This window comes from Eulemur rufifrons, chromosome 24 (assembly GCF_041146395.1).
Source record: "Eulemur rufifrons isolate Redbay chromosome 24, OSU_ERuf_1, whole genome shotgun sequence".
NCBI lineage: Eukaryota > Metazoa > Chordata > Mammalia > Primates > Lemuridae > Eulemur > Eulemur rufifrons.
The window spans coordinates 7,549,489-7,569,199 of record NC_091006.1 but is presented as its reverse complement, the minus strand read 5'-3'; the positions used below and the strand labels follow the sequence as shown (position 1 = coordinate 7,569,199).

General features: G+C 52.6%; 1 protein-coding gene and 1 non-coding gene across 12 annotated transcripts; both read left to right on the top strand.

The window, feature by feature from the left end:
* Positions 1-54: 54 nt before the first annotated feature.
* Positions 55-19,426, top strand: COQ8B (coenzyme Q8B). 11 transcript variants are annotated; one of them, XM_069458600.1, is made up of 16 exons: positions 55-333; positions 769-858; positions 2,261-2,365; positions 2,498-2,617; positions 2,762-2,828; positions 4,684-4,761; positions 8,129-8,251; positions 8,395-8,480; positions 9,568-9,708; positions 9,796-9,877; positions 10,613-10,706; positions 12,571-12,712; positions 12,862-12,969; positions 15,150-15,215; positions 17,876-17,962; positions 18,514-19,426. In XM_069458600.1, the coding sequence occupies exons 3-16, from the start codon at positions 2,264-2,266 to the stop codon at positions 18,820-18,822; spliced, it is 1,605 nt and encodes a 534-aa protein (XP_069314701.1). In that variant the 5' UTR covers positions 55-333; positions 769-858; positions 2,261-2,263; the 3' UTR covers positions 18,823-19,426. The 11 variants fall into 11 exon arrangements, with proteins under 11 accessions (XP_069314701.1, XP_069314699.1, XP_069314705.1 ...); XM_069458598.1 differs by lacking the exon at positions 769-858; XM_069458604.1 differs by lacking the exon at positions 55-333 and having other exon boundaries at positions 765-858.
* Positions 14,311-14,371, top strand: LOC138375172 (U7 small nuclear RNA). The gene has a single exon (XR_011231431.1). It is a non-coding gene; the product is annotated as a U7 small nuclear RNA (small nuclear RNA).
* Positions 19,427-19,711: the final 285 nt, after the last annotated feature.

The window sequence follows — 19,711 nt, the reverse complement described above, 5'->3', positions numbered from 1 at the left end:
CTGTCTGGCTCCGCCCACCGCCGTCGGAGTGGGTAGCCTCCGAGCGCTCGAAACTCGAGCGCGTTGGGTCTGGGGCGCTGAGGTCCCGGTGGCGCGCCAGTGGGGCCCCTCTCTACACCCCTCTGTGACTAATCCAACCTTCTTTCACTCTCAAGTGACCAGTTCAGCCTCCCTAAAACTCCCGGTGACGAGTTCACCCCGCGCCCATTCACCCAGGGGCGGGACAGACTTTGAAAGACTTGGAAATCCCACAGGCGTGGGTTCAAGACTTGCGTCTGCCACATCCCAGCTGAGTTACCGCGAGAGAGTGACTTACGCTGCATTGAGTTTTCCGTAAGAAATCTCTCTCATATAGAGCGCACTTGTTCTGGACCAGGCCCTTACACCGTTTCGGTGCTTCACTCTCTCACTAACGCTGAGCAATAAGCGATGCCATGGCCCCGTTTTACACATGAAGACACTGAGGCTCAGAAATGTGCCGGCCTCTACCTTTTGTTTGTAGCCACGGGGCTGTTTGATATGACCTCATGATATGTGAAGCATGTGATACCGGGCCTGGCACTATTAGCCATGGCCCTGTAGGTTTAGTTATTGTCACAGGTGCTTTTTATATATTTTGTCCCCGAGGGTGAGCTGCCACCCAGCTCCTGAGTCAGACCTTCACGTCTGGAGGGGCGTAGTGGGTGGCTTCTATCTTGTTATTGAGTCACCTGGTGGAGGGGCACTGGGCATAGGTCCAAGGCTCTAAAATGAGTCATCTCTTCACAGATCAATGAGAAATCAGAGGCAGGGTCCCACCTGGTACATCATATATGTTGGGAAGCAGAGGTCCATTTGAGGGCTGAGGGCTCTTCTGAGGTAACACAATACAGGGATAGAGACAGAAAGGCCTGGTTCCCGACAAGGGGGGTTGGACAGGGGCAGCGGGGTGCTGTGGGGGAAGCATCTGCATCGCTCCCTCTCCCAGTGGTGGGAGAGGTGCCCCAACCAGCTGCTTCTATTCCAGACTGTGAGAAGAGGGGTGAGTCAGCCTGTTCCAACACATACATACACACACAGATGGGCTGGGAGCTAGTTTTCTGGGTTGCCAAGTTTCCTGACTCAGCACTGGGAATCTTGGCTGGGTGTGTTCTGGGAAATGTCAGGCCTACAGGAAACTGAGGGCTCCCACTCCCGCCATCCCGCAGGTGGGCGGGGAGCGGAGAGAGCAGGGTGAGTGAGGGAACAGAGAGAGGCTCAGTGCGCAAGTGAGGGGGGGTTGTGTACACAGGAGAATTGAAGGTGTGAGCGGGAGACAGTTGGTGAGCAGGGCAAGGGGTTTATATGCACAAGGAAGAAGATTGGGTGCCGAGATGTGAGTGTTTGTGCACAGTGGAGGAGCCCCATGTGCAAGGGAAATGTTTGCTGGGAAGAATGTGTGTTCAAAGGAGAGATGTTGAGCCTGCCAGGGGTAAAAATAAGAAGGAAGTTTGGCAAGATGTTCGTGCAGATGAGAAGTGTGAAGTTTGTAAGGGAGTGATGTTTGTAAGGACAGTGTGGAGAGCAGAAAGGTCTGCCGCGTACGAGGCATTTGAGGTGAGTGAAAAGGTATAGTGGGCACGCATGAGCTCCCACGGTACCCAGCATTCCCGGACTCCCACCGTTGTGCCCAGATCCAGCACCTCGGACCCACCCCTGGCTCCGCCCCCCGCACACGGCGGGACGCACTTCGTGCCAGTCAGCGAGCCGCTGCTCCACCATTGGCTAGCTGACCGGAGGGGGCGGGTATGCAGAGGCTCCCGGAAACACTGGAGGGCCCCGCGCGTTGCGGACTCGGGGCCTGAGAGCAGTGGGTGCTTAGCAACGAGGGGAGGTGCCCAGTAACGGGGTTGGGGGGGACACCGGGAGGAATTGTGAGTGCCTAGCAAGAGGGGACGGAGGTGCCAAGCAACGGGAGTGGGGGTGTTTCAGAGAAGTGGAGAGGTAGCCCCGGAGGATCTGTGGGTGTCTAGTAAAGAGGGAGGACCCTAGCAACGGCGGGGGGGTGGGAGAAGGGGGAAAGTGGGTTTGGGGAGGCGCGCAGGAAGAGCTGTGAGTTCCTAGCAACAAGGGGGGAACCTAGAGACGCTGCGAGTCTATTAACAGGGGAGGAAGTCTTTGGTGGGTGGTAATCTTAGAGGGTGGACACAGGGGGATGTAGGGGCCCGGCAAAGAAGCAGGGCAAAGCAGGGAGGCCAGTCCTGCAACTCCTACCCGAATAATCCCTCCTCTTCTCCCCCAGGCAATGTGGCTGAAGGTGGGGGGCCTACTGCGGGGGAACTGTGGACAGCAGGGCCAGATTGTCGGTCTGCCTTGTGGGACCCTGAGGCCTGGGGCCCACTGGTGGGTAAGAGGCTGGGGAGGGGCCCTCCAAAGGGAATAGGCTGAGGGAGACTCCAAGGGGCAAAAGGGAGGTATCCAAAAGGACCAGGCAGACCCCATGTCCTCCACTCCTTACCAGAGTCCATGTTTCTTGCAGGGGCCGTGTGGCGGTTCTTGGGCCCAAAAGTTTCATGAGGATGGGCCTGGAAGAGGCCTGGGTGAAGAGGATATTCGCAGGGCACGGGAGGCCCGTCTCAGGAAGACACCCCGGGCCCAGGTATCATTGCCCTCACCTACCCAGCAACAGCCCATGAAGGCTGCTGGCCCCCTGAGCTCGGGGAAGGGAGGGGTGGCAGGTTGGTTGGACTCCCTGAGCACTATGCCCACCTTCCTGCCCTCAGACCTTCTCCCTGTTTCCCAGCTAAGTGAACGCTCTCGAGAACGCAAGGTGCCCACCTCCCGCATCAGCCGCTTGGCCAACTTTGGGGGTAGGTGTGACTTTGGGGGATCTAGATATAACTCAGATTAGAGGAGGCAGCACTTACAGAATGAAGCCAGGGAGAGGATGAATTAGAGACAGAGAGAGGAGGGAGAGACAGGGAAAAAGAGATGAAGACCAAGAGAACCTATAATGTGCCCGGCCCCATACATGCATGCGCTGGCTGCACTAAATCCGTGAGTGTTTATTTCCATTCTGTAGATGAGGAAATAGAAGCTAAGAAAGGTGAGGTGACTTGACTATGGATTATGCAGCGGGGTGGGTCAAACTTTAGGTCACAACTTGCATAAAATAATTTAGTGGGTTGCAACCAGCATTAATGAAGAGAATATAAAATATGAGTGTGTCTGTACAGCAAGGAAAGTCTTGTTTCATGAAACATATATATCTTGGTCTGTGCCGGTTATAATGCAAATGTCGTGTTTTACTGTGGATCATGGTTTAAGTTTTAAAGGTACAGATTCACTGTCTAAAGAGGCAGTTGTGACCAGGCACAGTGGCTCACACCGGCAATCCTAGCACTCTGGAAGGCCGAGGAGGGAGGATCGCTTGAGCTCAGGAGTCTGAGACCAGCCTGAGCAAGAGCAAGACCCCATTTCTACAACAAATAGAAAGAATTAGCTGGGCATTGTGGTGCAGGCCTGCAATCCCAGCTGCACAAGAGGCTGAGGCAGGAGGATCACTTGAGCCCAGGAGTTTGAGGTTGCTGTGAGCTATGATGACACCACTGCACTCTAGCCAGGGCAACAGAGAGAGACTCTGTCTCAAAAAAATAGAAAATTAAAAGAAAATAAAAAGGCAGTCGAGTGCACTGTTTGAAGCTTTGGCATCAGGCTACCTAGGGTTCAAAGGGTGACTCTGGGCCGGGTGCGGTGGCTCATGCCTGTAATCCTAGCACTCTGGGAGGCCGAGGCCGAGGCAGACCGATCATTTGAGCTCAGGAGTTCGAGACCAGCCTGAGCAAGAGCGTCTGAGACCCCGTCTCTACTAAAAATAGAAAGAAATTAGCTGGACAACTAAAAATATATAGGAAAAATTAGCCGGGCATGGGGGCGCATGCCTGTAGTCCCAGCTACTCGGGAGGCTAAGGCAGAAGGATCGCTTGAGCCCAGGAGTTTGAGGTTGCTGTGAGCTAGGCTGACACCACGGCACTCTAGCCCGGGCAACAGAGTGAGATTCTGTCTCCAAAAAAAAAAAGGATGACTCTGCTGTGTCCTTGTTTTCAGACTATGGGCAATTACTTCTCTGAGCCTCAATTTCCTTTTGTATAAAATGGAAAATTTCTGTAAAACATATTTCACAAAGGTGAGGACACCTTATCTGAGGACAAAATAAGTTAATGCGTATAAGGCACTGGGAACAGTACCTAGCATGTAGAAAGCAGTTGCTCAGGATGGTCTTGAACTCCTAGACTCAAGAGATCCTCCGATCTCCGCTTCCCAGAGTGATAAGATTACAGGCATGAGGCCACTGCACCCAGCCCTCAGGGCCACCTTAACCTTGGCTGCACAGTAGAATCATCTGGGATGCTAAAAACAAAGTACAAATTCCCAGGCCTCACCTCAGGCTACTTTTATCAGAAGCTCGGGTGTGGGTTCTGTGCAGTCACCGTATTTGTGCAGCCAGGGCTAAGAACTGCTGGGAGGGAGACAGATAACGGAGGGAAGGACAAAGAAAGAGGTAGCCTCACCTTGAAGGGAACTCCAAGCGGGAAGAGAGTCAGAGACTGATTTAGAGACAGAGATATACAGAGACAAGCACGCCTAGAGAGAGACAGAGAGGAGAGACGGTGGGGGGAGAACACTCCAGGCAGGCAGCACTCAGGCTTCTCTCTTGTTCTCCAGGGCTGGCTGTGGGCTTGGGGCTGGGTGCGCTGGCCGAAATAGCCAAGAAGTCCCTGCCAGGAGGACATCTGCAGTCAGGTGAGTGAACCACACTGCCAGGGTTCAGATCCTGGCATTGCTGTGTGACCTGGGGCAGGTGGCTTCATGTCTCTGAGCCCCAGCTTCCCATCTGGAAGATGGAAGTGATGATAACATGTCCAGCTCTTAGAGTTTTTGTGAAGTGCTCAGAACAGGGCTAAACCACTATCAAGGTTGTGATTAATGGAAGCATATCATCTGAGAAAAAATTTAAGCCATTGGGAATTCCTAACTCTGAGCAGGAGAAGAAAGCTGAAAATCAGTGTGCTAGTGGGGGTCTGTGTACAAGAGAGGTGGAATTAGATGTGTAGCATTTGTGGGTAAGAGTCCTCAACCAAGTCAATGTCTTGAAACAAAAGTCAGGGTAGGTATTCTAGATTAAACAGACACCAAAGAGACATTAATTTATAAATGGATTAGTGTTTGATAGGACTAAACAAAAAAAAAATTTACAGATGGACTATGTGAACCATGATTGGATGTTAGTTTGAAAAGAACAACTATGAAAGACTCTTTAGGGACAGTTAGAAAATCTGCATATGGACAGAATAATAGAGAATTCGTGTTAAATTTCCTACATGTAATTGTGGTATTGTGATTGTGTTGGAATATCCTTATTCTTAGCAAAGCTTAAGTGCAACTACATGCAAGTGGGTCAGCAAAAAGTAATAATAGTAAGTGTGTGGGTACACACAGATAAAACAGATGAAGCAGAATGTTACCATGTTGAATCGAGGTGGAGGGTGTTCAGTGTTCATGATATTATGTATGCAACTTTTCTGTCTGTTTGGATGTTTTTCAATAAAAAGTTGAGGGTAGGCGGAAGATTAGACTTTGGGTAAGGCCAACTTCAGTCTATATGTTGCTCTACCATTTCCATGCTGTGTGACCCAGGGCCAGGTGCTGTACCTCTCTGAGTCTTTTATTTCCTCACCCTGAAAATTAAAGCATTGATAGTTTTTACTTCCTAGGGTGATTGTGGGCATTCAGCCAGAGAATCCACAAAGACATTTAGGATTTGGCCTGGAAGATGGTGAGCCTTAATAAAGAGCTCAATAACATTTTTTTTTTTTTTTTTTTTTTTGAGACAGAATCTTGCTCTGTCACCCTACGTAGAGTGCAGTGGTGTCATCGTAGCTCACTGGAACCTCAAACTCCTGGGCTCAAGCGATCCTCCTACTGTGTCCAAGTAGCTGGGACTTTAGGCGCTTGCCACCATGCCCAGCTAATGTTTTCTATTTTTTACCAGAGATGGGGCTCTTGCTCTTGCTCAGGCTGGTCTCGAACTCCAGATCTCAAGCAATCCTCCCATCTCCACCTCCCAGAGTGCTACGATTACAGGCGTGAGCCACCATGCCCGGCCTCAATAACATTTTTATAAAATTAACAAATGTTTATGGAATGCTTTACTAAAGAATAATGTAACTTGTATATAAAACCACACACACATACATATAAGTGTCCAGCTTCATGCATTTTCACAAAGGTGACACATCTGCACCCAAATCAAGAAAACCTAGAACAGCAGTTCTCAAACTGCTTGGTCTCAGGATCCTTGCACACCCTTAGAACTGAGGAATGGATAAATAAAATGTGTTATATGCATACAGTGGAATATTATTCTGCCATGGATAGGAATGAATTCCTGACACATGCTGCAATGTGGAGGAATCTCGAAAACATTATGCTAAGTGAGAGCAGCCACACACAGAAAGGCCACATATTGAATGTATCCATTTATATGAAATGTACAGAACGGGAAGATCTGCAGAGACAGAAAGTAGATTAGTGGCTGTCAAGGGCTGGGGAGAAGGGGGAAGCGGGGAGTGACTGCTAATGGGTCTAGGGTGTTTGTCGGGTTATTTTTCGGTGCTGAAACCAGGATGGGTTTCTTTTTTTGTTTTTCTTTTTTTTTTTTTAATCATCTTTTTCTTTCTTCCTTTATTTTTTTTTTTTTTTTTGAGACAGAGTCTCACTCTGTTGCCCAGGCTAGAGTGAGTGCCGTGGCGTCAGCCTAGCTCACAGCAACCTCAAACTCCTGAGCTCAAGTGATCCTCCTGTCTCAGCCTCCCGAGTAGGTGGGACTACAGGCATGCGACACCATGCCCAGCTAATTTTTCCTATATATTTTTAGTTGTCCAGCTAATTTCTTTCTATTTTTAGTAGAGATGGGGTCTCGCTCTTGCTCAGGCTGGTCTCGAACTCCTGAGCTCAAACGATCCGCCCACCTCGGCCTCCCAGAGTGCTAGGATTACAGGCGTGAGCCATCGCGCCGGGCCTATTTTTTATTTTTAATTTTTTTTTTCAGAGATAGATATATTCCTGAAGGGTATAGGGCTTCTTTTTGGGGTGATGATAATGTCCTAAAATTGATTATGGTGATGTTTGTGTAACTCTGTGAATATACTAGAAACCATTGAATTGGTTACTTTAAATAGGAATTATATGGCATGTGAATTATTTTACTATAAAGCTGTTAAAAATAGAATGAGGACCCTAAAGAGCTTGTTTATGTGGATTGTATTTATCATTGTTTACTGTATTAGAGGTTAAAACAGAAATTTTTAAAACACAAGAACACACACAAACACAGTCCATCAGCTGTCAAAATGATGATGTCCTCACATGTCCTGTAGCCTCTGGAAGACTCCACTGAGTGTTCTTTGGAGCATGGGAGTGAAAAGGGGCAGATAATATCTAATATGGGAAAATAGTTTGATCTCACAGACCCCTTTAAAGGGTGTCAGAGACTCTCAGGGGTCCCATTTTGAGAATCACTGCCCTCAGAAGCTCCATTCATGTCCCCACCTGGTCAGTCCCCTCACCAAGGGTGACCACTGTCTTGGCTTCTGACATCCTAGATTAGTTTTGCCTGTTTTTGCTCATGATGTAATAGGACTGTATATTCCCTTAGACGTCTGGCTTCTTTTATTCAAGGTTAAGTTTGTGAGCTGCGTCCGTGTTATTTTATGTGGTGGTAGCTTGTTTATTCAAGACCGCAGTAGTCACTCTGTGACTGTTCTCCAAGCTGTAGTCATTTGGGTTGTTTCCAGTTTGGGACTGTTGCGAATAGCGCTGCTGTGAACGTCCTTGTACTACCTGTTGATGACACATTGATGCATTTCTCTTGGGTATAAACCTGGGAGATGAACTGCACTGGGCATAGGTATGTGCTTTACTAGAAACTTCTCAGCTGTTTTCCTAAGGGCTTGTGTCAGGACGCTCGAATCAGCAGCGTCTGAGTTCAAGTTGCTGCCCAACTTTGCCAACTCTTGTTACTGTTGTTTTCATTTTAGGCATTCTGGTTGGTGGTGTGCAGGGATGATTTCTGTGATTGTCATACTAATGGTTATTCTCTCCTCCCCAGAGGACAGCTCCCGGCTGGGCTCCAGCCCCTTCCTCTCGGAGGCCAACGCCGAGCGGATTGTGCAGACCTTATGTACAGTTCGGGGGGCCGCCCTCAAGGTTGGCCAAATGCTCAGCATCCAGGGTACAGCATGACCCTCAACGCCTGACCCCTGACCTCACTTTCATTCCACCCCGACCCATCAACAAGACCCAACTTCAGATACTCACATAGGGCTCCCCCTTTCCTCCTCCCTCACTGCTCCCCTCATCCCGCTGTCTCCCAAGACAACAGCTTCATCAGCCCCCAGCTGCAGCGCATCTTCGAGCGGGTCCGCCAGAGCGCCGACTTCATGCCCCGCTGGCAGATGCTGGTGAGTGCCCGGTGAGGGAGGGCCAGCTGGGGGAGGCGAGCTCATCTGCCCCGGCCTGCCTGACCCTCCTGGCTTCATTGCTGTACTCCATGTCTGACTCTGAGCCTCAGTTTCCCCTTCTGTAAAATAGGGATCACCAAAGTACACACCTCATAGCGCTGCCGTGATGATCAAATGAGAGGACGGTGAAGAGTGCCTCGTCCAGTCCTGGGCACGGAGTCAGCACTCTGTCGAGGCAGCAAAGCACAGTAGTCAGGGGCCAGACTTCATGGGTGCCAACCCTGTCTCTGCCACTTACTACCTGTGTGATCTCACACATGTGGCTTGACCTCTCTGTGCCTCAGTTACCTCGTCTGGGAATTGGCGACAGTGATATGTACACCCACATCATAGGGTTACGTAAATTAGTCTGCGTAGAGCACTTAGAACAGCCCCTGACACACCATGAGCGACATGCAGGTTTTAGCTGTGATTATTCCTGTTCTTTTAATTAAAGGAGAGTGTGTCTGTAAATAGATTGGCACAGTGCCTGGCACTGAGCAAGTCCCCAAGACATGAGCTGTTCCTCTAATAACTGGGCAAGGGCGTGGAGTCCGGAATCCAGCCACCTGCCTGCCTTCCCCTCTCTGCTCTGCTCACTTGCCACGCGACCCCAGGCGGGCCCACCTGTTCTGAGCCACTTCAAGCAGGCTCTGGCCCAAGGAAGCCCCTGTGCAGTTTAGCTCCTCTTTATCACATTGACTTCGAGTTCATAATTCAATATAGAGTATAATACAGGATTGTTCTCCATCTTAACCATGAATAATAATGATCTGCACAACAGCCCGCACGGTCTAGGGGGTGCAGGCTTGGGAGACACGTTGGGCTGAGCCTTCCATCATTCCACCAATGCCTGCCTGGTCACTGTGGGCAACAGACTTCTCTCTGAGCCTCAGTTTCCCTGTCTGTAAGTGGGGGTGACAGCCAAGAGCTTAGCCCAGGTCCCGGCACGTGGTGAGTGCTGGGGCTGACGTGTGAAGTGCTCAGGACAGGGATGAACTCAGCTACCCAAAACCATGATGATGACTGTTGTGACCACTCCCCCCAGAGAGTTCTCGAAGAGGAGCTTGGCAGGGACTGGCAGGCCAAGGTGGCCTCCTTGGAGGAGGTGCCCTTTGCCGCTGCCTCAATTGGGCAGGTGCACCAGGGCATGCTGAGGGACGGGACGGAGGTGGCCGTGAAGATCCAGGTGAGAGGGGAGGCCGGGCAGGGTGAGGTGGGCACCCTGCTGGTCCAGACGAGTGACTCTCACCCTCCGTCTCTCCTCTCCTCGCAGTACCCTGGTGTCGCCCAGAGCATCCAGAGCGATGTCCAGAACCTGCTGGCGGTGCTAAAGATGAGCGTGGCCCTGCCCAAGGGTGAGGTGCCTCTCCACCCCCCCCCCCCCCCGCCCCCGACTGAGGAGGGATGCTCAGGAGAGGAGGCAGGGCTGGACGGAGGGAGAGCGCGGCAGGGTGTGCGGGACGGGAGCAGAAGGGAGCGTTTATGTCAATGTGTGTGTGACAGAAAGAAGGACACTGAGGCCAGGAGAGCCCAGAGAGCAGGAGTGGGTGTGGAAAAAAACCTTACAGATTCGAACAGCTACGGAGAGACAGGAGCCCAGGCCGAAATCCGGAAACAGACAGCAGAGCATGTGCATCTCTGGGAAAGGGACAGGAGGGGGAAAAAGAGCCACAGAAGCAGAAGGGGTGCGCTGGCGGGACAGCTTGTTTGTGTCAGGGCACGTGAGAAGGCACCTGGAGAAGGAGCGGGTTGTGTCTGTGTGAGAGAGAGGGAGGGACAGGCCTAGAACCTAGAAGTGAGACCCAGAGGCTGACAGCGACAGGACAGCTTCAGTGGGAAAGAGACGGAACAGGGGCACGTGTGACTGTAAAACAGCCGCCTGGGAACTGGGGTGCGGGACCCCGGGAGAGAGACCTCAGAAGAGACTGCAGTTGTGTGAAGGACAGAGGGAAACTGCAGACAGACAGTGCCAGTAAAAGGCCTGGAGCAAGGGCTGTGAGGGACAGAGAGAGAGAGCACTGGCGAGAGAAGACGCCCATGGGTGGGAGCCCAGGAGACCCCTTCCTCGGCTGACACGGCCGCCCCCTCAGGCCTGTTTGCCGAGCAGAGCCTGCAGGCCTTGCAGCAGGAGCTGGCTTGGGAATGTGACTACCGTCGTGAGGCAGCTTGTGCCCAGAACTTCAGGTGAGCTGGCCCTTTGCAGGCCCCTGGCGCCTCCTTCCCCAGCTTCCCTCCTTCCTTCCCTCCCTGGCTGGGTGGGAAGTGGATGCCCCCCCAGCCTCTGGCAGCTGGAGCCCGGGGGCCGGACTGACAAACTCTTTTTCTCTTTCTTTCAATCATGTGTTCATCTCTCTATCCATTCACTCATTACTTCACTTCCCCCGTGTCCTCTGAGCTTTGACAGGTCACTTCTCCCTGAGTGTCAGTTTTCTTCTCTATGGGATGGGACTGGGACTCATATCCACTGTGGTCTGACACGGGCACTTAATCACACGACGAGACACTGTTATGCACACTGGACCGACAGGGAGCAGAGCAGTCTGACAGCACCAGGAGTTGGGAAGAAGGGGGCTCCAGGGCTTCCCCTGTGCACTGTAGGGGGAGGAGGAGAAATTGATACGAGCACTTTGGAGACTAGCTGGGCATCATGGAATAAGCCTTTATATTCACACATGCTATGAGCCAATAACTGTCCTTCTTGCTAAATACTCTGGGGACCTTTTTGCCAGGATACACCATGAGACTTTTCTAGGATGCTCAGAGCAGCATTGTTTGCAACAGCCCCAAACTGGAAACAGCCCACACCTGTCAGATTTATCCGGCAGGGTGGATAAATAAGTTATGGTGTGGTCACCAGTGGATATTACACAGCAGTGAAGATGAACTGTAGCTATGTGGAACAATGTGTTTATATTTGGAAGCATGATGTGCGACAATTAATGACACCTCAGTGAGATCCTCCCCAGTGTGGCTCACACATTTATTGAGGATCTACAATGTGCCAAGCTCTGTAGACAGAGTAAGAGGAAAGTCAGTAGAAGGCAGTGGTTAGGGGCGTGGACCCTGGACTCTGATGTGGGACCAATTCCCAGGTCAGCGCTTAACAGGCCGTGTAGCCTGAATCTGTGCAGTGGCCTCAGGAGAGTGTCCTCACGGTGAGGCAAGGATACAAGGGAATTGTGCCAATTATTAATAAATACTCAGCACAGGGACTGGCCACGAGGAGCACTTCAAACATCGGGTATTTTATAAACAAGGACAAAAATACAAGCAAGACCTTGAGGGGGTGCAAAGTGGGATCATGGGCCAGCACACTCCCGTGTGGGATCCAGGGAGACCTCCTCCCCCACGGGATGTCCCAGTGCCCTTAAGACAGAACCCCAATCCTTCTCCTGCTCCCCACAGGTCCTCGGCCAGAGGCTTGCTCATGTGCTTCGCCTCCCAAGTCTCACGTTGACATACTTATCTCAATCTGTGATTGGTCTGTTTGCTTGTTAGAGTATAGTCTCCTGGTGTGGGCGCAGGTCCGGGGACTGGTTCATTCACTGCTCTGTCCCCAGCGTTGTCCAGCGCAGGCACAGATACAGAAGAAATCTTTCGCTTTACTGTTGTTCAGCGTAGTGGCTCCAAGGAGTGACCCGGAAGTCTCACTGTAAACTTCACAGATCTTTATGTCAGTGGCTATTTTGAGGATGAATTAATTAATAAATTGGTGAAAAAAATAATGTACAAACTAAATACACTGAGCTCATCCTGGGGCAGCCAGAAGTCATGGAAGAGTTTCAGGTAAGGAAGTGGTAGCTGGGTCTCCAGCAGGACCCTGTTTAGGGGCAGGAACAGGGTAGGCCCCCTCAGAGATATTTGTTAAATGTCACTCTGGCCAGGTATTGGCCATCACCCAGGGCAGACAGAGACAAGTGAAGGGCAAGGAAGGGAAGACATGGGCTATTTATGAAGGACTTCTTAAAGGAGGAGGAAGCCTCAAGCTGTGTCACAGGGGCCTGGAGCACAAAGTCCCTCCCGTTCTCTCCCTTCCCTCCTGCCCCAGGCAACTGCTGGCAGACGACCCGTTCTTCCGGGTGCCAGCTGTGGTTAAGGAGCTGTGCACGGCAAGGGTGTTGGGCATGGAGCTGGCTGGAGGGGTCCCCCTGGACCAGTGCCAGGGCCTGAGCCAGGACATCCGGAACCAGGTACGTGGTCTCACGGCACAGTAGGGAGGGCACTGCCCCAAGGTGGGGCTGGCAGGGAGGGCCAGGCCCATGGTCCCTTTCCAGGCGGATGAGGGCTCTACAGGGGCAGATCATACTGAGATGTCTGTTACTCCTTCTTCCCACCTCAGATTTGCTTCCAGCTCCTGAGGCTATGTCTGCGGGAGCTGTTTGAGTTCCGATTCATGCAGACAGACCCCAACTGGGCCAACTTTCTGTATGACGCCTCCAGCCACCAGGTTGGTTCCTTGTGATGTGTGTGTTGGGGTATGTTAGCTGCTGTAACAAATGTTCCCTGATATTTCAGTAGCTCAACACAATAGCAGTTTATTATCCACACAACAGGCTGGGATGGCCCTTCTCCACGTGGTGATTCAGGGACCCAAGCTCCTTCCCTTTTGGGGTTGTGCTGTCCCCTAGGGCCTTGCAATGCTCTGCTTCCACTGGAAGGGAAAAGAGAGGTTGAGAGGGTAACCCCTTGCCTAACTGCTTTGGCCAGAAATGACACGTCATTTCCTTTACCATTCCAGCAATGGGAACTGGCACACCGCCTGTCTAGGAACAAGGGATGCTGGAAATGGAGGCGCTGGCTAGGCAGTGGTTTCCTAGTGGCATGTGACAGTGTAGAAGAGAAAGAGCTTTTGAAAGGCAGTTAGCCATCACTGCCATACTTGTCATCCATGTAGACCACACTACGCCCGAAATCTGCCTCTTGATAGGGATGACAAGACATCCCTGACCCTTGCCTTCTCAGAGTCCCCTGTCCAGTAGGGGACCTCTCACCATACAACTGTGACCTAGAGTAGTTAGCAGAGAGGCACAGGCAGAGGGGTCAGGATTGGGATGGGGGAGGCACAGGGAGTTTGGCTGACCCGGCCTGGGGCAGGGGAACCAAGGCAGGCCTCTTACAGGAACTGCTGTTAAAGCTGAGACCAGAAAGAAGAGAAGGAGACAGCATCCAGAAGGCAGGGTGAAGTGTTCCCAGCAGGGGGCTCAGGGTGTGCACAGACCTGGAGGTGAAGGTTTGGACTTGCAGACTTCTGTTTTCTGTGGACATATCTTCACCTTTAGCAGAGGTTGCCCAGTGGCTCTCCAAAGTGATCTGTCCCCATCTTGTCCCCAGAGAGATCTTTCTAAAACACAAATCTGGTCAAGATATCCCTTCTGCAGCTCCCAGCACCCTCAGAATCAAATCTGAGCCCTTTGCTGAGCATCCTGTGTCCCCAGAGTGTCCAGCCTCAGCCCTTTGTCCCCCCTTCCCAGCATGCATTCACCCTGTGTCCCCTCCTAGGCTTATACCCCATGGAGGTGTTTATCAAACACCAGGAAGTGATACAACCCCTGACATCAATTCATTTGAGTTCCAACAGCATTTTTTGTTTTAATGGAACAGAATAGAAAATATCAGTGTGTCACACTTGGGAGGGATCCATGTTATTTGGGACACTTGTTTAATGTTTATGTGTGCGTGTGCACCGGCACCCAGTACGAACTTGCTCACTGTGGGTTGTAGTTGGTTTCAACTGCACTGTCCTAGAGAAACTCTTACACGTGTGTTCCTCGAGCATAAAAATCAGAAACAGTGTTACAGCTCTTTTAGAATTTGTCTAGCAGGTTTTCCGGTCTTACCGGAAAACCCCCAATAAAAATAAATAAATAAATAAGAATGAAATAAAATCAGAAACAACCGCAATGTCCATCAACTGGTAAATGCACTGTGATATAATCATGCAATGAAGCCCTCATACAGCATGGAAAATGAACGAATGAGCTAGAGCTGCACATAGCAATGGGGATAAACTGCAAAATCATTTTGGGCAAAAAACACAAGGTGCAGGATAACCGCAGTAAATACCATTTATATGAAGTTTTAAAATATGCAAACCATTACGATATATTGTTTATGCGTACACACATATGCAGAAAATGTAGGAACACATGCATGGGAATTTTAGGACATAATAATTATTTCAGGAAAGTGGTGACTCTGGAAAAGACCTTGGGGACGTGGGGGCGGTGCATCAGGGCGGGATACACAGGAGGCTCTACCTGGATTGATGGTATTTTATATTTTAAGCTGGGTGGTAGAATTTGTGGGTATTCATTTTACTTTTCCATATATTAACATGTTATTCTCTGAATTTTTTTCTGTGCCTAAAATTTATTAGTACATAAACAATTGGGACCAAAAATAAATAAATAAATAAATAAAAGCCAGATGCCTTCAGCTGTCCTGTGAGGGTGGACTGGAAGTGGGGGACTGCAGGCTGGGAACCCAGGGAGGCAGCAGGCAGGGACTTTGGCTGGAGCGGGCAGGGGACAGGGTCCAAGGGAGGCAGAGACAGATCCTGGCTGCCCTGAGAGACAACGGGGGATGTTAATGGCTCCCAGCATTCCTTCCACCATTGCTCATTCCCAGGTGACCCTGCTGGACTTCGGTGCAAGCCGAGAATTTGGGACGGAGTTCACAGACCATTACATCGAGGTGAGTCCCCCCAACCCTGAGGCTTCTGAAGGGCTGAGGCTCAAGCCAGATACTAAGGCAGATGGGTAAGGAGAAATACAGTGTCTGGAATTAAGTAATAAATAATAATATTAATAGCTGCTAACAAAGACTAAGCACTTAATATTATGTCAGGCACTGTTTTAAGTGCTTTACACAGAGTAACTAATTTCAACCATTGGCAACTCTATGAGGTAAGAACCATTTTTAGCTCTATTTTACAGATGAAGTAACTGGGGCTTAAAGAGGCTGAGTTGTTTGCCTAAAATCACAGCAGACCTGGGATTCAAACTCACAGTCTGGGTCCAGAGCCCCTGCTCCCAACCCCTGCCTAGCACCCTGCTAAGAGAAAGGCCCACAGTGGCTATCTTGTCACCTCCCCAGGCCTACTCTGTCCAGGGCCTGGGTATCCAGCCAGTGCTCACATACCTCCCTGCAGGCTGGTCCCTAGGGGCAGCTCTGTCTGCAGGAAGTACTTTGTCACCTACTTTGCCTGTGCCTCCTGCCCACCAGGTCAGTTTGTCTCAGAGTCTACAGAGAACCCCATCTCATTAATTTGTCGAGATTGGACATTTGACTTGGGTCTTCTAATCATTTAGCCATCAATCTACACATTCTCTGACACCTCCTGTGCCCAGCTCTATTCTGGGCAATACTGGGGACACAACAGTGACCTAGGTCCAACCCAGGTCCAGCCTTCACAGTGGGAGGAAAGACAGTGAGGACCCAGAGCGGACAGGGCTGGGATGGGGGAAGCACAGGGGACTGTCAGAGCCCAGGGGAGGAGCCTGAGCCAGCCTGGGGAGTCAGGGAGGGCTTCCTGGGGGAAGAGATGTCAGAGTTGAGACGTGAGGGATGAGGAGGACCAATCGGGAAAAGGCTAGGAGGGTATTCCAGATAGACAACATGTGCAAAGGCCAAGAGACGACAAAGAATATTCCTACTGAAGTAGTGCTGCTCAAACTGGTGGCGATCCTGTGAAAGTGCAGATTCAGATCTGGAGTTAGGTGTTAGACGCTGCGTTTCTCACTTGCTCCCAGATGATGCCAGTGCTACCCGTAGGGGGACCACACTTCGAGTAGTTGAGTACTAAGGCCCTAGGGCACCAAAAGGAAGCTCACATGTGACTAGAAGGACAGGTGGGGGCAGAGCAGGAGCCAGTGATGAGGCTGGAACCAAATCAGTCTGGGTCTCAGAGACTAAGCTTTGCAGCTTATACTTTATCCAGGTGCCCTGGGGAAGCCTGGAAAGAATTTGAGCAGGGGAGGGACGCAGGCAGATTTAGAAAACCTCCCCCTGAATTACAAGTGGTCTCTAAGACTGGAGGCTGAGAGCCCAGGGAGGGCTGGAGAGAGGAAGAGGGGGCAGTTGGGAGAGACGCCTCTTGACAGTTCATGGGAGCTGACAGGCGGGAAGTCAGGGGAGGGAGGTGTCCAGGACAAGGCCCGGGGCCCTGAGACCGGAACAGGAAGGAGGAGCTGGTGACCTCCCCCCTATACACACAGGCCTGTTGGGGCCCTCTGCAGGCCACTTGAGGCACAAAGCCAAGGCCCCTCTGGGCAGCTGGGACATCTTGCCTCCCACCCTTCCCACCCAGGCCTGCAGCCTTTACCAGTGTAAAAAGTCCTGTCACACTGCCCCCTGAGGACCACAGGCCTGACAGATGGCCAGACAGGCTGGGGCAGGGGGAGCAGAGACAGAACAGACTGCCAGATTAATCCTGTATCCCCGTCCTCATAAGAAAGGGCAAGGCAGTGGCCAAGGGTTGGACCCGGGTTCCACTCCTTACTCGGAGCCTGTTTCCTTTTCTGTGCAGTAGAGACCCTCACATCCACTTCTCAATCACAACAGATCATAGTGTTCACGGTGCTTCTGACACACAGACACAGTGCTAGGCACTCCGCAGCCATCACCTTCTTTATCCTCACAACAGCCCCATGAGGAAGAGACTTGCGTCATCCCTGCTTCACAGATGGGAAAGTGGGGGCCCAAGAGGCAATGCGACTTGCCCAGAGTCTCTAGGCCGGCGAGCAGCAGAGCTGGAGGGAGCCAGGCAAGCTGGCTCCAGCCTGGCGTCCGTCCGTGCCCGTAACTGCTGCCCTCCCTGCATGAGCTCATGGCTGGAGAAGCGCTTGGCTCTGCGCACTCATTGGCTAAACCAGGCTTCACCAAGGGTCTCCTGAGTGCCAGATCCCGTGCCATGTGCGACTAAACCCAGCTGGGATCCTTGCTGTCACGGGGTTCCAAGTTTGGTGCAGGAGACATAGAGATGGACCCTGGCAACATCAGAAGCAGTTCTGGGTCACGGTCACATCCTAGTCCAGTTGAGTGTTGGGACCCATGAGCAGTCTTGACACTTATTTCCCTCCGTGCCCTTTCATAGGGGCAGTTTCCAGGGCAGGACCCCTGACCACCTCCTCCCTGCTCCCCGGCTCTGGAACAGTCTTGAGGGAGTCACAGACAGGGGCAGAGTGGGGAGGGAGAAGCTTCCAGGTGAGAGGGAGGGCCCAGGTAGATGAGAATGGAGGTGGGTATTGGGGCGGGGGAACCAGGCTTCTAGTTCCTTTTCTCCAGATGCCCCCTGGAACCCTGCTTTCTGGCCTTTGGGCCTCTGTCCCTCCCACCCACACCCCTCTCCGCAGGTGGTGAAGGCTGCAGCCCAGGGAGACAGAGACCGGGTCCTGCAGAAATCCCAGGACCTCAAATTCCTCACAGGCTTTGAAACCAAGGTTGGGAGACACTGGGGGAGTTGGGGGCTGGTGTCTACTGGGGGGGGGAGTGGGGAGCTGCTATCTCTACCCAGGGACTCTGGGCAAGGATGGGGGATGGGGTTTGTCTCCACTGGGGAGGGTGGAGGCTATATGTCTATGCGGGGGGAGTAGGGAGCTCTAGCTATAATGGGGGCTCCAGGCAGGGGTGGGCGGATGCACTGTTTGACTGCTCAGGAACCCGGGGAAAATGGGCACCACTTATGGGTTCTAGAGGGTTGGTGGCTGCTCGTGGGTTCTGGGGGTGGGAGAGCAGAGGCTGCTTATCTGTGGAGAGTAGAGGGCTACTTGTCTGTAGGAGGCTCTGAGAGGAAGTGAGGGGCTGTTGATTTGGGGGGAAATAGGAGCTGCATGTTACTAGAGGCTCGGAAGGAGTGGAGGCTGCTTATCACGCTTGGGGGAGTCAAGGACTTGTGTTTATACGTGAGGGAGCTGAGAGCTGCTTGTCTCTTCCGGACGGACGTGGAGGGCTCTATGTCCATACCAGGTGCATCTGCTGTCCCCACCCCTAGGCATTCTCTGACGCCCACGTGGAGGCAGTGATGATCCTTGGGGAGCCCTTTGCCACCCAGGGCCCCTACGACTTTGGGGCAGGGGACACTGCCCGCCGCATACAAGGCCTCATCCCGGTGCTGCTGCAGCACCGGCTGCGCCCCCCACCTGAGGAGACCTATGCCCTGCACCGCAAGCTGGCAGGGGCTTTCCTGGCCTGCGCCCACCTCCGCGCCCACATTGCCTGCAGGGACCTCTTCCAGGACACCTACCGCCGATACTGGGCCAGTCGCCAGACACAGCCACTGACCAGGGTGGATCCCTCCTGACAGCCTCTGTGGGAGATCCCAGCCCCAGCCCCAGTGCTGGGCCACCCCCTGCTGTGGTTCCTCCGGTCCCTGCCCCCTCAGCTCTAGGACCAGGGGCCCCCCTTCGGTTTCCCAGCCTTGGCTAGCTCCCCTCCTTGGCCCAGGAGCTCAGGAAGCCCGGCGCTAGGGAACTTCCCACTTCATGGCCTCTATCCCGCTGCTCCCCACTCCAAAGTGGGTGTCCAGGAATTCTAAGCCAGGGAAGCAGTTAACTTATTTCTGCCAACATGTGAGGGGGCCCTCAGCCCGCCTGAGTGCCATTATGGAGAACCGGACTCTAGAGGGGGAGCCCCTCAACCTCTGCCTCGGGTCTCCTGTTCTCCGAAACAGAAGAGATGGTGGCCAGTGGGTGCAGCTCTCACCTTTGCCTCCCTCACTCCTCCACCAGCTGCCTTCAGCCGGGTCCCAGCCTCTCTGTGTGTTGGAGGGGTGGGGGGGGTTCAACCTTCAGTCGGAATAAAAGCGGCCCTCCCCTTCCCCCAGCTCTTTTCTGTGCTTGGGGTAGCGGGGAGGAGGAACTCCCCGGCGGCCTCCAGGTGCAGATGGCCAGCCCTCCCAACCCCCTTGTTTGAAAGCCCCAGCCCTGCCTGGGCCATCTGTTGCCAGGAACCTCCCCCCCCCCCCCCCCCCCCGCCAGTGCTGACCACCTGCTCGAAAGGCTGTGGCAGCTGAGAAGGCCTCCCCCACACACACTGCCTCTCGGCCTCCCGGGTTCCCGGCTTCAGGCTCCCTCCCCTAGCTCCCGGCAACCTCGCCTTTACTAATGGGCCCTAATGCCCCTGCCAGCTGCTTTGCCAAACCCACAAGACTGGGGGAGGTGCGGGGGCGCCGTAGCGGCCACGACCGCGCC